The sequence below is a fragment of the Myodes glareolus genome, chromosome 20 (genome assembly GCF_982192425.1).
Source record: "Myodes glareolus chromosome 20, mMyoGla1.1, whole genome shotgun sequence".
In the NCBI taxonomy this organism is placed as follows: domain Eukaryota; kingdom Metazoa; phylum Chordata; class Mammalia; order Rodentia; family Cricetidae; genus Myodes; species Myodes glareolus.
Genome location: NC_142045.1, coordinates 63,179,899 through 63,200,521, shown reverse-complemented (window position 1 = coordinate 63,200,521; position 20,623 = coordinate 63,179,899). Strand labels below are relative to the sequence as shown.

Sequence of the window (20,623 nt, the reverse complement as noted above, 5' to 3'; positions counted from 1 at the left end):
GGAAATTTTTCATGTAAAACAACAAATACATTCCAGTGTCCTGACACCCAGGGAAAGCTGTTATTGCTTACAGATGTAGTTGCTCACAAACACAACCTTTGAAAGAAGTGAGAAAAATTGCATGGAATCTCATTCCAACTGAAAACACTGAAATCTCTAGTGTTGTAGGACACAGCACTTCATGCTCTGTGCACTGAGACCTGCTCCGGCAGTCAGGGACTGCTACAGCAAAGGCATTTCTGACACATAAACAATGGGCAGGCTTGACTGTGTCCTTACACTAGGAAGTAACATTAGGAATTCATTTTCATTTAATAGGATATGTTATCTTCAACACTTTTTCTCCTCCAACTTTTTCAGCTATGAATGGATTCATGTATGGCAATCAGCCTGGCCTCAGCATGTGTTTAGGAGATTCTGTTGTGTGGTATTTGTTCAGTGCTGGAAATGAAGCTGATATACATGGGATATACTTTTCAGGAAACACTTATCTGTCCAAAGGAGAAAGAAGAGACACTGCAAACCTCTTCCCTCATACAAGTCTGACCCTTCTTATGAGACCTGATACAGAAGGTACATTTTTCTTATTGGCTAATGTCTTTGGGTTATGATTTCTGTGATGAACCACCATGAACAAAGCAACTTGGGAAGGAAGGGTTTATTTGGCTTACACTTCTTTATTACTTTTCATCACTGAAGAAAAATGGAACAGGAACTCAAATAGTGCAGGAGCTGATGTAGATGATGTGGAGGACTGTTGGTTACTGGCTTGCTAAGTCTGCTTTCTAATAGAACCTAATAGCACCAGCCCATGGATGGCACCACCTACAGTGGGCTGGAACCTTCCACATCAATCACAAATTAATAACTTACATAAAATACAAAGTATCTTATGGAGGCATTTTTTCAATTAGGTGTCTTCCTATCAGATAACTCTAACTTGTGTCAAACTAACATAAAACTAGCCATGACAGTAGATTTATTGGTTTTCCTTGAAAATACTATTGAAAAACATACAGAACAATGAATTCTTTCAATGCCTCCCAAAGAGACCTTTTCTTAGGAGATTAACCAGGTCACTATTTTTGAAGCACACATCAGGTGGAGCAGGAGGAGAATGTGTGTAAGAACGTGTGTTTATATTTGTGTGTATGTGTGTTTTCCTTGTTTCAAACAGCAGAGTCTCTGACAAGGTTCCTTCTCAGTCCTTTTAACTGTGATAAAGGCTAGAAGAAATGACTTCTGCATGTAAGCTGTCATCATGTCTCTACAACTTTGATGTGGAATTTGCATACTGACTACTTGCAATTGGGTATTCAATACAATTACTGTTGCCGTGAACATTTAGACACATCTGTGGACCTTGTTAAGGAAAAGCAATTTATTCATATCATGAAAATATGCCAACTTGTTTGTGGCCTCTCCTGATTCACTGTGTGAAATTTAAGATCAGTTAACTGTATGCTCATGAAAAAAGCAAGAGAGAAAGATGATGGTGAATAATGAGATATATTCTCTCTTGAGATGTAAGTTTTGAGCACAACTATGAGGTTCCAGGCAGGTGGAGTAGCAGATGCCCAGAGACAGAAACATCTCACATTGGATTTTAGAATAGTGAGAGACTCTGTCACTGGAGAAGAAGGAACCGTGGGTGGGGTGAGGATTAGAGCTGTGCTCCAGAAGTTTGGGAGATAAAAGCACTGATCAAAAAAAAAAAAAAAAAAAAGACAGCTGGGCGGTGGTGATGTGCACCTTTAATCCCAGCACTCAAGAGGCAGAAGCAGGTGGATCTCTGTGAGTTTGAGGCCAGAAAGATCTACAAGAGCTAATTCCAGGACAGGCTTCAAAGTCACAAAAACCCCTGTCTTGAAAAGACAAAAATAATAACCATAAAATAAACTACCACCATCAACAAAAAAATATTGACAAGTTTTTTATTTTGCCACTACAGGGACTTTTGATGTAGAGTGTCTTACAACAGATCACTATACAGGCGGTATGAAGCAAAAATATAATGTGAAGCAGTGCAAGCAGCGTTCTGAGGATCCCATTGTCTATTTGGGAGAAAGGACCTACTATGTTGCAGCAGTGGAGGTGGAATGGGACTATTCACCAAGCAGGGACTGGGAAAAGGAGCTGCATCATTTGCAAGAGCAAAAGTAAATGTCCAGTCTCAGATTCCCAAATGCTCAACTGTAATTTTAGTTTTCCATTTCTTTAAAGAGTTACACTAACCCTTAGAAAAAGCAGCAAATGCATTAAGCAATAGCAATGACCACTTCCTGGGAATCTGTGTTCATTCATTTCTACTCCTCTTGGCATCCTCACAGGATACCTTCCTTTGATCTTTTCTGATGGACTGTCACTCATCTTCAGACTCAACCGAAGGGAGAGCAGTAACAGTCAGTGTTGCTTATTTTCCCTTCCTGACTTTACTTCTAGTATAATAATCAGTCATTCCATATTCCTAGTTCTGCTGTATGATTTTTAAATGTTTAGCAGTTCTTTCTTCTAAGAACTTAAAGGAAAATATATTTAAGGCCCTTAGGACACAAACACTGTGAAAAGTTAAAAAAAAATCAGTAAGGATAAATCCAAATAAAAATTGCCCTCAGAAACATCAAAAACACGTTTCAGCATCATGTGACATCACCTGATACTTCTAGGTGTCTTTATGTTTTCTAATTTTCTCAGGCAACTCTGCTGTATCATGCAATTTCATCGTGTGGTCTCATGTGACCATGATCTAGGAACTAGGGTTAGCTGTGGTACAGATAGGCCCAGTATGTTCAGGAAAATTAATGATGTGTCTATCAGTAAATACCTGGATAGTTTAGCCTCAGTGATGAGTGTGGTCTGAGATAGAGAGGACTAAACGCTATTTTTGTGATTTGGATAGAGTGATTTAAAGAAATCATTAGTTAACTAAAACTATAGAAAAAGAAAATGACTAGCAATATGACTAGAAATGCTGTATTAATTCCTAAAACTATAGAAAAAGAAAACGACTAGAAAATGACTAGAAATACTGTATTAATTCCTAATTGATTGAATCTAAAGTTCATAACATGTTAGAGTGGAGAATGAGATGTGATGATTTGATCAGTGTCTCTTTTAAGGGACTTAGGAACTATGGCTTCTCCAGACAGCATGGATCAAGAGGTCAGCTTAGCTAGGCAAAAAGTCAGGGCGATGACTGAAGCAGCTCACTAGACAGGTCTCTGTATGATACCTCGCTATTTCTAAAGTCTATTTTTTTCTTGCTTGGGATGGAAAATAACTATAAATGAGTATAACTATTAACAAGAAATTTTAATCAAAAATTAAAACAAGCAGTAACCTGCATTGATTTTTCTTTTCTAGTATTTCAAATGTGTTTTTGGATAAGAAAGAGTTTTATATAGGCTCAAAGTACATGAAAGTTGTGTATCGGCAATTTACTGACAGCACATTCAGAGAACAGGTGCAGAGAAAAGCTGAAGATGAGCACTTGGGCATCCTAGGTAAGGTAAACACCCCATCTTGCCAGTCCTGGGTTAAACAAGTGATGCCTTCAGCAACAGACATCCATGTATATAGAATGCATGTTTCTAGCTCATGTATTAAAGTTGTTTTTTTAAAAATCGTCCAATAAAAAGAGAAGTTTTGTTTGCTGAAGAATACAGATATCACTTATCTCTTTCAAGAATAACATCAATCCATACACTGTTTAAATTACTTATACTTATCCAGGCAGTGGTGGTGTGAGCCTTTAATCCCAGCACTTGGGAGATTGAAGAACGCAGATCTCTAAATCTGAGGTCTGCCTGGTCTACAGAGTGAGTTCCAGGACAGCCAAAGCTACACAGAGAAACCTTGCCTCAATAATAATAATAATAATAATAATAATAATAATAATAATAATAATAATAATAATAATAATAATAATAATAATTTTATTACTTGATGCCTATAGCATTGGTGAAGTTCCTAGAAATTACCTTCTAACAAAAACCTTAACCAAATTTTCCTTGTTATCATACACCCCCTTAGTAAAGAAGCTCAACTATTTATTTGAAAAATTAAGATGTAATTAATCACAAGAAAAGATATATATGGGGTTGAAAAACGTTTTTCCTTACAGAAAATCAGGAAAGCTGCCTTCAGGTTTTCAGGATTCACAGTAAGGCAGAAAGAGTGACCTGCAACCCATGAGGTGCTGAACTCCTTAGCTTTTCAGTACTTTCACAGTATCAGAATTTCCCTAGTGAGACACTTTAGGGCCGTGGTTCTCAACCTTCCTAATGCTGGGAACCTTTCCTACAGTTCCTCATGTTATGGTGACCCCAACCATAAAATTATTTTGTTGCTACTTCATTGATATTTTGCTACAGTTATGAATCATAATCTGTGTTTCCTGATAGTGAAAGAGTCATTCAACCCTTAAAGCGGTCCATACCCACAGTGAGATCGACTGCTCTAGAGATAATGGTATTGAGGGGGATAACAAATGCATGTAAGCAGGAAACAGCCGTAGCTGGCTGCAGAGCAGAAGCTGGACCACAGGCTTCATCCTTCCCAGCACAACCCTTTGCTAAGAGCCTGGAAGTCTACACTAAACCTTGACAGGAAGCGGTGTGCAGCGTCTCCCGGCCGGCCACCAGCTCTCCCTGTTAAATCTCTGACCCGCAGGGAGTTTTCAGGCTGCCGTGTCTCCTGGAACTCGGATTAAGAGATGCACTAAGGCCTCCATATTTAGGGAAGCTCTGTCTAGTGTTTTTATGTACATCCTCTGAACCAGAAATAAATCATGGATTGTAACAGCTCAAAGCCCTGGGAGGAAAAGAAGACTCCATCCTTCACAGGAAAAAAGTTACCTGATTTTGCTTTCATCATTAACACAGAAATTCCAAAACAATAAACTGATTTTCCTTTCACTCCATTCAGGTCCCCAAATTCACGCAGATGTTGGAGATAAAGTAAAAATTGTCTTTAAAAACATGGCAACCAGGCCGTACTCAATACATGCCCATGGGGTGAAAACAGAGAGTTCTACAGTTGTTCCAACATTTCCAGGTACTGAGAGCAGAGGAATGCATCATCCAGATTTTATAGCCACTCCACAAGTGCCAACTACAAATGAATGTTGTAAAAGATTGCAAAGGTGGAGAGAGAGGATTCAGGGACCAGCCCTGTGTGTGTGTGACTGTGTACAAGCTGGTTTGAACCAAAACAATTTGCAGAAGGGTTGTAAAAACAAACATGAAAGTCATAGACATTCACAAACACAGAAGAGTGAATTAGAGAGATCTTCCCTCCACTCAACTAGAATTGAAGTGGCATCTGCTACACTATGGGGTAGAATGTTCATGCACCAGTCTCTCAAACCATATCTGTAATTTGTAATTTAAAACTTGGTTATTTGCTTCAGTACCTGGCATGTCCCAAGAGCTCAACAGATGTTTAATTAAGATAAAAATTGAGATAGACTACGTATACTTAAATAGAAATTAAAATTATTTTACAGGAAAAGGATTTGTTTTACAAATTTATCAGTTCCCAAACATATCGAACACAAAAAAGAGAGTATTATGTAGAATTACTTTTATAAATTTAAGGAAAGATAGAGCAAAACTTCTCTCTTGACCTTTTAAGAGACAAAAACAGATAATATTGAATTATAAAGAAGGCTATGAAAAGATTCATTAGATAAGAGAGTAGCTGGTGTTATTTTAGGTAGGACAGTCAGTGGGGCTGGATATTGGTGAAGACTTAAATGATAAGGGGGTGCAGCTCAGGTAATTGTGGGGTAACATCTAGGCCATCAAGTGGGAGTATACTTCATGTCTCTTAGAAATGGTAAGAAGCACACAGAGTGACAGAATCAGATCACAACAGAAGCAGACATAATTGGTCAACATCAAGTGGTCTCATGGCTCCACAAAGAATCATCACTTCACTGAGGATGATAGTGAGACAGAAGCGGAAAGAAAGAGAAGGTGAAGCTTGTTCCACAGGGCAGCATCATTACAAAAACACCTTGAGCAAGGTGCTGAGCCAGGGAGTAACCAACACGAGAAATCTGCAGACAAAAAGATATTAATAAAACCTTCTTCAGAGTAAGAAAAGATGGATCAGTTTCTTCAAACTATGACATTAGAATGACAATCACTCTGGCTTTGTTATGGCAAGTGAATGAGATCTGCTTAATTCCTAGTAAATATATGATGACATAAGTAGACCTTCGTGCAGCAGGGTGCTGGTGGTGCACACCATTAATCCCAGCACTTGGGAGGCAGAAGCTGGCAGATCTCTGTGAGTTTGAGGTCAGTCTCATCTACAATGAAAATTCCAGGACAGTTAGGACTGTCACACAGAGAAGCCTTGTGTTAAAAAAACCTAAAACAAAAACAAAAAACAAACAAACAAAAACCCTTACTGTATCTTAGAATTAAACTCCAGGGCCATCAAGGTTGTTCAGTGGGTAAAGGTGCTTAGTCTGATAACTCAAGTTCCATCACCAGAACCCACATGGTTGAAAGAGAGAACTGTTACAAACTATGCCAACTTGCATGTGTGTTGTGGTACACACACATACAAATACACTCACTATAAGATTAAGAAACTAAATTCCTGGAAGAACTTTGGAGTACTATTATTTTTTAACATCTTGACATTTTTACTTTTTGGACCACTAGTTATCAAAGTTTAATAAATGCATATATATTGTGTGTGTATATAAAATATATATGCATATGATACACGTGTGTCAGATATAAGTTGAATAAAATCAGACATGTAACTCTTGGTTAATTTAGGTGAAATTCGCACTTATATATGGAAAATCCCAGAGAGATCAGGTGCTGGAGCAGAGGATGCAGCTTGTATCCCATGGGCTTACTACTCAACTGTGGATAGAGTTAAGGTAAACTTTAATCATTTGTTTCATGAGGGTTCTTCAGATAAAGAGACAATTGAAAGAAGATAAAGTTAGAGTTTGCCTGTACTCCAATCTATGTCAAAATCCCAGGAAAATAAGTTGTTCTGTAACCTATTCAAGTTCATATTTTTAGTTTGTTTGCTTTTAAACATAAAGTTATAATTATCTCATTCCTGTTGATTATTAATAACACTTAATAAAATTACAAACCAGAGCATTTCATTTTTTGATATGAAAATATACTAAATATAAAAACTAAGATGTATGGCTTTAGAGCTCTTTATTGTAATAAAAGCAATCCCGATAGACAATCAGAACTGTAGACATTGTTCAATAAAATCACAAAGCCAAAAATCCCCCAACAACCCTCTCAAGTGAGACAGTACTCTGTTCTGTGCAACATAATCTTGATCAGGATCCCTCTGAGTAACTGACATGCCAATGCAGGTGCATGCTGGGCATCTCCACCAGAAATTTTCAGATGTAAAACCTAGCACCTTCTGAAAGGGACACTTCCAAAGACGTCTTCCACCCCTGCTTCATTTCCTGTTGTAAAAAAAAAGTAGCATAAGTGCTGCTCTATCCTTTCACTCAGGCCAGAACTTTGAACCGCTCATCTTACCAAGATAATTTGCTCCTACAATTGCTCAGCTCACTCCTCTCCATTTTCACACTTCAGTACTTGTATTTGTCTCAGCTGCTGCCTCCCAGGCTTCAGACTTTTCCAAGACTTTCAATCAAGCAATATTACTGGACTAAGATGTAGATTTGCTATTTTTCTCTGTCCAGGGTTACTTATGACACTCCCTGAATTTCACTAATATGATTCAGCCCAAAGATGATAAGAGACACAATCTGCCATCACTGACACCTGGCCCCACCAACCTCCTCAGATGTTAAAAGAGTTAATTGTGGCTTTTCACATGGGTATTCATTATCATTCTGTTTCTCCATGACAATGGACAGTTTCCTTGACTTCTACTCATATCTTCTATTCCTATATGAGTTCCTACAGCATAAGGTTTTGTTTCATTCAGCCACAGATGTATAGTGACTGGCATAATAATTGGCTCATCCAGATAAGCCCACAAGCTTATGAACTAAACAACCACCACTGTTCATTCAGGTTAGTTAAGCCGGTTTTTTTTGTTGTTATCTCTATGATCCACATCACCCATATAATCTACTTACTATTCATCATTTCAACTTAACGATGTCAAATATGAAGATACTAAAGTTGTGGTTCTCCTTTGACTTAGGTACCCCACTAAAATTAGTCCCTCCAAAAATGCTGGAATTGTGAATAAGGTCCCAGCTTTCTGAAATCCTGACCAACACTTCCAAGATAACTGCAGTTTCTGCTTGTTTTCAGGATCTCTATAGTGGACTAATAGGCCCACTGATAGTTTGTCGGAAATCTTACATGAAAGTATTCAACCCTAAAAAGAAAATGGAGTTTTTCCTTTTGTTTCTAATATTTGATGAGAATGAATCTTGGTACTTAGATGACAACATCAAAATATACTCTGATCATCCTGAGAAAGTAAACAAAGATGATGAGGAATTCATAGAAAGCAATAAGATGCATGGTATGAGAAACTATTCTAAGTCACATTCCTTTTCTATCCCCTTTCAAAGAAAATCATGTTGTAAGACTGTTTTATTTAGAAATATTTTAATGTAAAATTCTGCTTAAAACCAGAATAGGGTTATGTTTAAAATCTTTACTAATTCCTCTCTCAATTCCAAACTCTCATTCCCTTTTAAATAAATTTACAAATAGGATTAATGCTCTTCATATAAGGTGAATAATATCACTGAAAAATAGCAGTGATATTGGTGAACTTGGAAGATCTTGTATCACCCTAACTATAGTGAAGTAATTTCTGTTATATGGACCTAGTAATAATTCCTATGAAGCCATTAATAAGTTTAAATTATTCTGAAATGTTTCAAATTTTCCTCAGCTATTAATGGAAAAATGTTTGGAAACCTACAAGGCCTCACAATGCACGTAGGAGATGAAGTCAATTGGTATATGATGGGAATGGGCAATGAAGTAGACTTGCATACCGTACACTTTCATGGTCACAGCTTCCGATACAAGGTAAGAGTCACCCATGGCAGTCATTCCTGCTTTGCTTAATATGTTTTAATTTAAGCCAATACATTTCATCCATGAAAAGGGGGACATTCAAACAGCATTGCAGTCTCACTGATACAACAGCCTCCTCACATCTTGGGCTCATCCTTACACTGGCAGTTTTTTTCTGTTTTCATAGTTCTGTTCACACAATTCTAAGGCATCTAAAATGGAATGGCAGACAGAGCAGGCAGGAGTGTTTGCATAAGGGTGGGGCAGGCAACAGAGAAAAGAACAAGACTTCACTATAATCTTGCTCATTCCAAGTTCTCTCTTAAATTGTGAATTGTGTGACATGAATTAACACGTAGCTGTCAAGCAACTGACATCCTCAGAACTACCCCTTTATTTAGTGAAAGCAATGTTTCTCTTGAACATGCTTTTTTCCCCCCCCGTTTTTAAACTAATGTAGAAAATGTGCAGGCTACCAAAAAAGAACACATTGCAGAATGTCCATTTTATAATCTGTATTGTTTTCGTACATATATCATTTTTTGTTTGTTTTGTTTATTATTATTATTATTATTAATTTAAAAAATTGCACTTCCTCCCCTCCTCCCAATACCCTCCCACTCCCCTCACTCCCTCTCCTCCTCCCTCTCCAGTCCTAAGAGCAGTCAGGGTTTCTTGCCCTGTGGGAAGTTCAAGTTCCCCCCTCCTCCCTCCAGGTCTAGGAAGGTGGGCATCCAAACAGACTAGGATCCCAAAAAGCCAGTACATGCAGATGAAACCAGTCCCAGTGTCATTATCAATGGCTTCTCAGACAGCCCTCATGTCAGCCACATTCAGAGAATCCGGTTTGATCACATGCTCCTTCAGTTTCAGCTGGCCTTGGTGAGCTCTGATTAGATCAGTCCCCTTGTATTAGTGGGTGAACGCACCCCTCGCGGTCCTGACTGCCTTGTTCATGTTCTCCCTCCTTCTGCTCCACACTTGGACCTTGAGGACTCAGTACAGTACTCAAATGTGGGTCTCTGTCTCAATCTCCATCTATCGTCAGATGAAGGTTCCCTCTGATCCTGCCTTCCTTGCTCACATTCTCCCTCCTTCTGCTTCTCCTTTGGACCTAGGGAGTTAAGTCCTGTGTTCCAATATGTGTCTCTGTCTCTATCTCCATCCATGGACAGATGAAGGTTCTATGGTGATAAGCAAAATATTCATCAGTATGGTTATGGGCCAAGGCCAGTTCAAGCACCCACTACCCTGCTGCCCAGGGAACAATCTGGGGACCTCTCCTTGGACCTGGGAACCCCTCTAAAATCAAGTCTCTTGCAAACCCTAAAATGGCTCCCTTAGTTGAGATATATAATTCCCTGCTCCCATAGCCATCCTTCCTCCCTTCCCCCCATCCCATTCCCCGAAGCTATCCACCATCCTCCCCTTCTCACTTCTCTCTAACCATCTCCCCTTACTTCCACACCCATCCCCCCCTTGCACCCAAGTTTGCCTGGCAATCTTGTCTACTTCCAATATCCAGGAAGATAACTATATGATTTTCGTCAGGTTCACCTTCTTATTTAGCTTCTCTAGGATCACGAATTATAGGCTCAAAGACCTTTAACTATGGATAAAATCCACTTATGAGTGAGTACATACCATATTCCCCTTTCTGGGTCTGAGTTACCTCACTCAAAAGCATTTTCTATTTGCATGCAAAATTCAAGATGTCATTGTTTTTGACCGCTGAGTAAAACTCTAATGTGTATATGTTCCACACCTTTTTTAACCATTCTTCTATTGAGGGGCACCTAGGTTGTTTCCACAGTGGCTGCACAAGTTTGCATTTCCACCAGCAATGGATGAGTGTTCCCCTCACTCCACATCCTCTCCAGCATAGGCTATCTTGGTGTTTTTGATTTTAGCTATTCTGACAGGTGTAAGATGGTATCTCAAAGTTGTTTTGATTTGCATTTCCCTGATCGCTAAGGAGGTTGAGCATGACCTTAAGTGTCTTTGGCCATTCGAAGTTCTTCTGTTGAGAATTCTCTGTTCAGTTCAGTACCCCATTTTTTAATTGGGTTAATTAGAGTTTTAGTGTCTAGTTTCTTGAGTTCTTTGTATATTTTGGAGATCAGACCTTTGTCAGATGAGGGGTTGGTGAAGATCTTCTTCCAGTCGGAAGGTAGCCTTTTTTGTCTTACTGACAGTGTCCTTTGCTTTACAGAAGCTTCTCAGTTTCAGGAGGTCCCATTTATTCATTGATTCTCTTATTGTCTCTGCTACTGGGATTCTACCTAGTAAGTGGCCTTCTGTGCCTATGTCTTGTAGACTACTTCCCACTTTCTCTTCTATCAGGTTCAAAATGGTCGGATTAATGTTGATGTCTTTAATCCATTTGTTCTTGAGTTTTGTGCATGGTGATAGATATGGATCTACTTTCATTCTTCTACAGGTTGACATCCAGTTATGCCAGCACCATTTGTTAAAGACGCTTTCCTTCTTCCATTGTATACCTTTAGCTCCCTTGTCAAAAATCAGGTGTTCATAGGTTTGTGGGTTAATATCCGGGTCTTCTATTCGATTCCATAGGTCGACTTCTCTGTTCTTATGCCAATACCAGGCTGTTTTCAATACTGTAGCTCTGTAATAAAGTTTGAAGTCAGGGATGGTAATGCCTCCAGAAGTTCCTTTATTGTATAAGATTGTTTTGGCTATCCTGGGTTTTTTGTTTTAACATATAAAGTTGATTATTGTTCTCTCAAGGTCTGTGAAGAAGTTTGATGGGATTTGATGGGGATTGCATTGAATCTAAAGATTGCTTTTGGTAGAATTGCCATTTTTACTTTGTTGATTCTCCCAACCAAGAGCGAGGGAGGTCTTTCCATTTCCTGGTATCCTCCTCAATTTCGTTCTTCAAAGACTTAAAGTTCTTGTCAAATAGGTCTTTCACTGCCTGGGTTAGAGTTACCCCAAGATATTTTATGCTATTTGTGGCTATCGTGAAAGGTGAAGGTTCTCTGATTTCCCTCCCTGCTTCTTTATCCTTTGTGTTTAGGAGGGCAACTGATTTTTTGGAGTTGATCTTGTACCCTGCCACATTACTAAATGTGTTTATCAGCTGTAGGAATTCTTTGGTAGAGTTTTTGGGGTCATTTATGTACACTATCATATCATCTGCAAATAACGAGAGTTTACCTTCTTCCTTTCCAATTCGAATTCCCTTGATCTTCTTATGTTGTCTTATGGCTATTGCTAGAACTTCAAGCACTATATTGAAGAGGTATAGTGAGAGTGGACAGCCTTGTCGTGTTCCTGATTGTAGTGTAATGGCTTTGAGTTTCTCTCCATTCAATTTGATGTTAGCTGTCGGCTTGCTGTAAATAGCTTTTATTATATTTAGGTATGATCCTTGTATCCCCAGTCTCTCCAACACCTTTATCATAAAGGGGTGTTGAATTTTGTCAAACATTTTTTCAGCATCTAATGAAATGATCATATGGTTCTTTTCTTTCAGTTTATTTATATGATGGATTACATTGATAGATTTGTGTTTATTGAACCAGCCCTGCATCTCTGGGATGAAGCCTACTTGATCATAATGGATAATTTTTCCAATGTGTTCTTGGATTTGGTTTGCCAGTATTTTGTTGTGGATTTTTGCGTCGATGTTCATGAGTGAGATTGGCCTGTATTTCTCTTTCTTGGTTGTGTCTTTGTGTGGGTTTGTATCAGGGTAACTGTAGCTTTATAAAAAGAATTTGGCAATGACTCTCCTGTTTCTACATTGTGAAATACATTGAGAAGGATAGGTATTAGCTCTTCTTGGAAGTTCTGGTAGAATTCTGCATTGAAACCATCTGGTCCTGGGTTTTTTTTAGGTGGGGAGGATTTTGATAACAGCTTCTATTTCTTTGCCACTAACAGGTCTATTTAGATTGTTCACCTGGTCTTGATTTAACTTTGGTAAATGGTATTTATCTAAAAACAAGTCCATTTCTTGGACATTTTGCAATTTTGTAGCATATAGGCTTTTGTAGTAAGATTTAATGACTCTCTAAATTTCCTCTGTGTCTGTGGTATGTCCACCTTTTCATTTCTGATCTTATTAATTTGTGTGTTCTCTCTCTGCCATTTGATTAGTTTGGCGAGGGGTTTGTCAATCTTGTTAATTTTCTCCAAGAATCAGCTTTTTGTTTCATTTATTCTTTGGATTGTTTTCTGTGTTTTTATTTTGTTGATTTCAGGCCTCAGTTTGATTATTTCCAGTCTTCTACTCCTCCTGGGTGAGTCTGCTTCTTTATATTTCCAGAGCTTTCAGGTGTGCTGTAAGTCTCCAATGTGTGCTTTCTCCATTTTCTTTAATTGGGCACTTAGTACTATGAACTTTCCTCTTAGCACTGCTTTCATTGTGTCCCATAGGTTTGAATATGTTGTGTCTTTATTTTCATTAAATTCAAGGAAGATTTTAATTTATTTCTTTATTTCTTCCTTGACCCTGGGGTGATTCAGTAGTTGACTGTTCAGCTTCCATGAGTTTGTAGGCTTTTGGGGGTTAGAATTGTTGAATTCTAACTTTATTCCATGGTGATCTGACAAGACACAGGTGGTTACTAATATTTTTTTGTATCTGTGGAAGTTTGCTTTGTTACCCAGTATGTGGTCAATTTTCGAGAATGTTCCATGAGCTGCAGAGAAGAAGGTATATTCTTTCCTAATTGGGTGGTTTGTTCTATAGATGTCTGCTAAATCCAGGTAATTGATTCATTACCTCTATTAATTTTCTTATTTCTCTGTTAGGTTTTTGTCTGATTGTCCTGTCTATTGGTGAGAGAGGTGTGTTGAAGTCTCCTACTATTAGTGTGTGTGGTTTGATGACTGCCTTGAGTTCTAGAAGTTTATCTTTTATATAAGTGGGTGCTTTTATATTAGTGGCATATATATTCAGGATTGAGACTTCTTCCTGATGGATTGTTTCTGTTATGAATATGAAATGTCCATCTCCATCTCTTCTGACTGATTTTTGTTTGAAGTCAATTTTGTTGGAAATTATAATGGCCACACCCGCTTGTGTCTTAGGACCGTTTGCTTGAAAAACCTTTTCCCAACCCTTTACTCTGAGTAGATGTCTGTCTTTGTGGTTGAGGTGTGTTTCTTCTAAACAGCAGAATGTTGCATCCTGTTTTCGTATCTAATCTCTTAGTCTGTGCCTTTTTATAGGTGAGTTGAGTCCGTTGATATTAAGTGATATTAATGACCAGTGGTTGTTAACTTCAGTTATTTTTTTTATATTTTTTTGTATTGAAGAGTTTGTGTGTTTCCCTTCTTTGAGTTGTGCTTGTGAAGGGTCGCTAGATGTCTGAGTTATTGTAGGCAGTGTTGGCAATGTTAGATTCCTTGGGTTGCGATTTTCTTTTCTTTTTTTTTTTTTGAAAGTAATTTTATTAAATTATAAAGAGTTTCCATTTACGCCCCTCCTCCCAACGCCCTCCCACTCCCCCCCTCCCTCTTCTCCTCCCTCTTTGTCCCCAAGGGCAGTCAGGGTCTCCTGCCCTGTGGGAAGTCCAAGTTCCTCCCCCCTCCCTCCAGGTCCAGGAAGGTGAGCATCCAAACAGATTGGATCCCAAAAATCCAGTATATGCAGAGGAAACCAGTCCCAGTGTCATTGTCAATGGCTTCTCAGTAAGACTGCAGGCCGGCCACATTCAGAAAATCCGGCCACATTCAGAGAATCTGGTTGGATCACATGCTCGTTCAGTCACGGTCCATCTGGCCTTGGTAAACTCTCATTAGATCCGACCCCTTGTATCAGTGGGTGATAGTATCCCTCGCAGTCCTTCGTCATTTTCTTCCTTCCATTTGGATCTTGGGGGGCTCAGTTCCGTGCTCCAACGCGGGCCTCCATCTGTATCGTCATCCAACGCCAGATGAGGGATCTATGGTGATAAGCAAAATATTCATCAGTATGGTCACGGGCCAAGGCCGGTTCAGGCACCCCCTCCTCTGTCCAGAGAACAATCTGGGGATCTCTCCTTGGACCTGGGATCCCATATATAATCAAGTTTCCTGTAAACTCTAATATGACTCCCTTAGTTGAAATATATTCTTCCCTGATCCCACATTCATCCTTCCTCCCTTCCCCCATCCCGGTCAACAGAGCTTTCTCCATTCCTCCCCTACTCCCTTCTCTCTAACCCTCTCCCCTTCCCACAACCCTCCCACCCCCCCCCATGCACCCAAGGTTACCTGGGACTCTTGACTATTTCCTACCTCCTGGCGGATAGCTAAAAAACCTTCATCAGGTTCATCTTCTTATTTAGCTTCTCTAGGATCACGAATAATAGGCTCAAAGACCTTTAACTATGGTTAGAATCCACTTATGAGTGAATACATACCATATTCCTCTTTTTGGGTCTGGCTTACCTCACTCAGTAAAGCGTTTTCTATGTCCATCCATTTGCATGCAAAATTCAAGATGTCATTATTTTTTACCGCTGAGTAAAACTCTAATGTGTATATGTTCCACACCTTCTTTAACCATTCTTCTATTGAGGGGCACCTAGGCTGTTTCCAGGTTCTGGCTATTACAAATAGTGCTGCTATGAACATAGTTGAACAAATGCTTTTGTAGTATGTTTGGGCATCTCTAGGGTATATTCCCAAGAGAGGAATTGCTGGGTCCTGAGGGAGGTTGACTCCCAGTTTCCTGAGAAACCGCCACACTGATTTCCAAAGTGGCTGCACAAGTTTGCATTCCCACCAACAATGGATGAGTGTTCCCCTCATTCCACATCCTCTCCAGCATAGGCTATCATTGGTGTTTTTAACTTTAGCTATTCTGACAGGTGTAAGATGGTATCTCAAAGTGGTTTTGATTTGCATTTCCCTGATCGCTAAGGAGGTTGAGCATGACCGTAAGTGTCTTCTGGCCATTCGAAGTTCATCTGTTGTGAATTCTCTGTTCAGATCAGTACCCCATTTTTTAATTGGGTTAATTAGAGTTTTAGTGTCTAGTTTCTTGAGTTCTTTGTATATTCTGGAGATCAGACCTTTGTCTGATGAGGGGTTGGTGAAGATCTTCTCCCAGTCAGAAGGCAGCCTTTTTGTTTTACTGACAGTGTCCTTTGCTTTACAGAAGCTTCTCAGTTTCAGCAGGTCCCATTTATTCATTGTTTCTCTTATTGTCTGTGCTACTGGGGTCCTACTTAGGAAGTGGACTCCTGTGCCTATATCTTGTAGACTACTTCCCACTTTCTCTTCTATCAGGTTCAAAGTGGACAGATTGATGTTGATGTCTTTAATCCATTTGGACTTGAGTTTTGTGCATGGTGATAGATATGGATCTATTTTCATTCTTCTACAGGTTGACATCCAGTTATGCCAGCACCATTTGTTAAAGACGCTTTCCTTCTTCCATTGTATACCTTTAGCTCCCTTGTCAAAAATTAGGTGTTCATAGGTTTGAGGGTTAGTATCTGGGTCTTCTATTCGATTCCATAGGTCGACTTCTCTGTTCTTATGCCAATACCAAGCTGTTTTCAATACTGTAGCTCTGTAATAGAGTTTGAAGTCAGGGATAGTAATGCCTCCAGAAGTTCCTTTATTGTATAAGATTGTTTTGGCTATCCTGGGTTTTTTGTTTTTCCATATAAACTTGATTATTGCTCTCTCAAGGTCTGTGAAGAAGTTTGATGGGATTTTGATGGGGATTGCATTGAATCTATAGATTGCTTTAGGTAGAATTGCCATTTTTACTATGTTGATTCTCCCAATCCAAGAGCAGGGGAGGTCTTTCCATTTTCTGGTATCCTCCTCAATTTCTCTTTTCAAAGGCTTAAAGTTCTTGTCAAATAGGTCTTTCACTTCCTTGGTTAGAGTAACCCCAAGATATTTTATGGTGTTTGTGGCTATCGTGAAAGGTGATGTTTCTCTGATTTCCCTCTCCATTTCTTTATCCTTTGTGTATAGGAGTGCCACTGATTTTTTGGAGTTGATCTTGTATCCTGCCACGTTACTAAAGGTGTTTATCAGCTGTAGGAGTTCTTTGGTAGAGTTTTTGGGGTCGCTTATGTACACTATCATATCGTCAGCAAATAACGAAAGTTTAACTTCATCCTTTCCAATTCGAATCCCCTTGATCCCCTTATGTTGTCTTATTGCTATTGCTAGAACTTCAAGCACTATATTGAAGAGTTATGGAGAGAGTGGACAGCCTTGCCGTGTTCCTGATTTTAGTGGAAAGGCTTTGAGTTTCTCTCCATTCAATTTGATGTTAGCTGTCGGCTTGCTGTATATTTCTTTTATTATATTTAGGTATGATCCTTGTATCCCCAGTCTCTCCAACACCTTTATCATAAATGGGTGTTGAATTTTGTCAAACGCTTTTTCAGCATCCAATGAAATGATCATATGATTTTTTTCTTTCAGTTTATTTATATGATGGATTACATTGATAGATTTACGTATGTTGAACCAGCCCTGCATCTCTGGGATGAAGCCTACTTGATCATAATGGATGATTTTTCTAATGTGTTCTTGGATTCGGTTTGCCAGTATTTTATTGAGAATTTTCGCATCGATGTTCATGAGTGAGATTGGCCTGTAATTCTCTTTCTTGGTTGTGTCTTTGTGTGGTTTTGGTATTAGGGTAACTGTAGCTTCATAAAAGGAGTTTGGCAGTGACTTTTCTTTTTCTATATTGTGGAATACATTAAGGAGTATAGGTATTAGCTCTTCCTGGAAGTTCTGGTAGAATTCTGCATTGAAACCATCTGGTCCTGGGCTTTTTTTGGTAGGAAGATTTTTGATAACAGCTTCTAGTTCTTCACGACTAACAGGTCTATTTAGATTGTTCACCTGGTCTTGGTTCAACTTTGGTATATGGTACTTATCTAAAAAAATGTCCATTTCTTTTACATTTTCCAACTTTGTGGCATATAAACTTTCGTAGTAAGATCTAATGATTCTCTGAATTTCCTCTGTGTCTGTGGTTATGTCCCCCTTTTCATTTCTGATCCTATTAATTTGCAAGTTCTCTCTCTGCCGTTTGATTAGTTTGGATAGGGGTTTGTCAATCTTGTTAATTTTCTCCAAGAACCAGCTTTTTGCTTCATTGATTCTTTGAATTGTTTTCTGTGTTTCTATTTTGTTGATTTCAGCCCTCAGTTTGATTATTTCCAGTCTTCTACTCCTCCTGGGTAAATCAGCTTCTTTTTTTTCTAGAGCTTTCAAGTGTGTTGTTAAGTCTCCAATGTGTGCTTTCTCTGTTTTCTTTAGGTGGGCACTTAGTGCTATGAACTTTCCTCTTAGCACTGCTTTCATTGTGTCCCACATGTTTGAATACGCTGTGTCTTTGTTTTCATTATATTCAAGGAAGACTTTAATTTCTTTCTTTATTTCTTCCTTGACCCAGGGGTGATTCAGTAGTTGACTGTTCAACTTCCATGAGTTTGTTGGCTTCCTGGGGGAAGCATTGTTGTTGAATTCTAATTTTAATCCATGGTGATCTGACAAGACACAGGTGGTCACTAATATTTTTTTGTATCTGTGGAAGTTTGCTTTGTTACCAAGTATGTGGTCAATTTTCGAGAAGGTTCCATGAGCTGCAGAGAAGAAGGTATACTCTTTCCTATTTGGGTGGAGTGTTCTATAGATGTCTGTTAAGTCCATTTGATTCAGTACCTCCAGTAAATCTCTTATTTCTCTGTTAGGTTTCTGTCTGTTTGACCTGTCCATTGGTGAGAGAGGAGTGTTGAAGTCTCCTACTATTAGTGTTTGTGGTTTGATGACTGCCTTGAGTTCTAGAAGAGTTTCTTTTACATATGTGGGTGCCTTTATATTAGGGGCATAGATATTCAAGATTGAGACTTCTTCCTGATGAATTGTTCCTGTTATGAGTATGAAATGTCCATCTCCATCTCCTCTGATTGATTTTAGTTTGAAGTCGATTTTGTTCGATATTAGAATGGCCACACCCGCTTGTTTCTTAGGTCCATTTGCTTGGAAAACCTTTTCCCAACCCTTTACTCTGAGTAGGTGTCTGTCTTTGTGGTTGAGGTGTGTTTCTTGTAGACAGCAGAATGTTGGATCCTGTTTTCGTATCCAATCTCTAAGTCTGTGCCTCTTTATAGGTGAGTTGAGACCATTGATATTAAGTGATATTAATGACCAGTGATCGATGACTCCGGTCATTTTTTTGGGTAGTAGCGTGTATGTGTTTTCCTTCTTTGAGTTGTGCTTGTGAAGGGTCGCTAGATGTCTGAGTTAATGTAGCCAGTGTTGGGAATGTTGGATTCCTTGGGTTGTGATTTTCCTTCTAGTATTCTCTGTAAGGCTGGATTAGTAGCTACGTATTGTTTAAATTTGTTTTTATCCTGGAATATTTTGTTTTCTCCGTTGATAGTGAACAATAGCTTGGCTGGGTAAAGTAGTCTGGGTTTGCATCCATTGTCTCTTAGTTTCTGCAGTACCCCTATCCAGGACCTTCTGGCTTTCATGGTTTCCATCGAGAAGTCTGGTGTAAGTCTGATAGGTTTACCTTTATAAGTTACTTGATCTTTTTCCTTTGCAGCTCTCAATATCCTTTCTTTAGTCTGAATGCTTTGTGTTTTGATTATTATATGACGAGGGGATGTTTTTTTCTGATCCAGTCTATTCGGTGTTCTGTATGCTTCTTGAACCTTCATAGGAATATCGTTCTTTAGGATGGGAAAGTTTTCTTCTATAATTTTGTTGAGTATATTTTCTGGATCTTTGAAATGCAATTCTTCTCCTTCTTCTACTCCTATTATTCTTAGATTTGGTTTTTTTATTGTGTCCCACAGTTCCTGAATGTTTTGTGATGAGAATTTGTTGGATTTGCTGTTTTCTTTGTACAGAGTGTTTAATTTCTCTATGGTGTCCTCAGAGTCTGAGATTCTCTCTTCTATCTCTTGTATTCTATTGGTTAAGCTTGTTTCTGAAGTCTCTGTTCGTTTACCCAGATTTTCCATAGCCAGCCGGTCCTCGGTTTGTGATTTCTTCATTGACTCCATTTCAGTTTTCAAATCTTGAACTGTTTCTATTACCTGTTTGATTGTTTTTTCTTGGTTTCCCAGAATTTCATTTACGGATTTACTCATTTCTTCAAACTTTTTGGTATATTTCTCTTCCATTTCTTTACTCATTTCCTCAATTTTTTTGTTATACTTATCTTCCATTTCTTTACGGCAGATTTTCACCTCCTGTTTAAGTTCCTCTATTATTTTCATAAAGAAGCGCTTAGAGTCGATTTCTTCTATTTCTTCTGGAGTAGGGTGTTCAATTCTTCTAGTTTCGAGCTCCCTGGATTCTGGCGATGTCATGTTGCCTTTCAGGTTGTTGGAGGAATTCTTGCATTGGCGCCTGCCCATCTCCCCCACTCTGGATGAAACTCCTCAGCACTTTCTGGATAGAACTCCTCAGCACTCTCTGGGTAGGACTTCACAGCACTCTCTGGATAGAGCTCCTCAGCCCTCTCTGGGAAGAACTGCTCAGCAGGGCAACAGGGCTAGCTGGTCTTCCCAGGACTCAGGAGACAAAGGGCCCGCAGCAGTGGGGGGAGGGGAGGGGTCCCTTGGAACACCGAAGACCCTGCCGCAGAAGCT

General features: G+C 39.0%; 1 protein-coding gene across 2 annotated transcripts in view; it reads left to right on the top strand.

The window, feature by feature from the left end:
• The window catches only part of Cp (ceruloplasmin), a 63,075-nt gene that overhangs the window by 35,712 nt on the left and 6,740 nt on the right, over positions 1-20,623 (top strand). For both annotated transcript variants that reach the window (XM_048452601.3, XM_048452602.3), the window contains exons 11-17: positions 361-573; positions 1,952-2,159; positions 3,364-3,503; positions 4,927-5,055; positions 6,798-6,904; positions 8,292-8,508; positions 8,887-9,026. In XM_048452601.3, the coding sequence (XP_048308558.2) occupies positions 361-573; positions 1,952-2,159; positions 3,364-3,503; positions 4,927-5,055; positions 6,798-6,904; positions 8,292-8,508; positions 8,887-9,026 (1,154 nt within the window). The remainder of the gene's footprint in view (positions 1-360; positions 574-1,951; positions 2,160-3,363; positions 3,504-4,926; positions 5,056-6,797; positions 6,905-8,291; positions 8,509-8,886; positions 9,027-20,623) is intronic.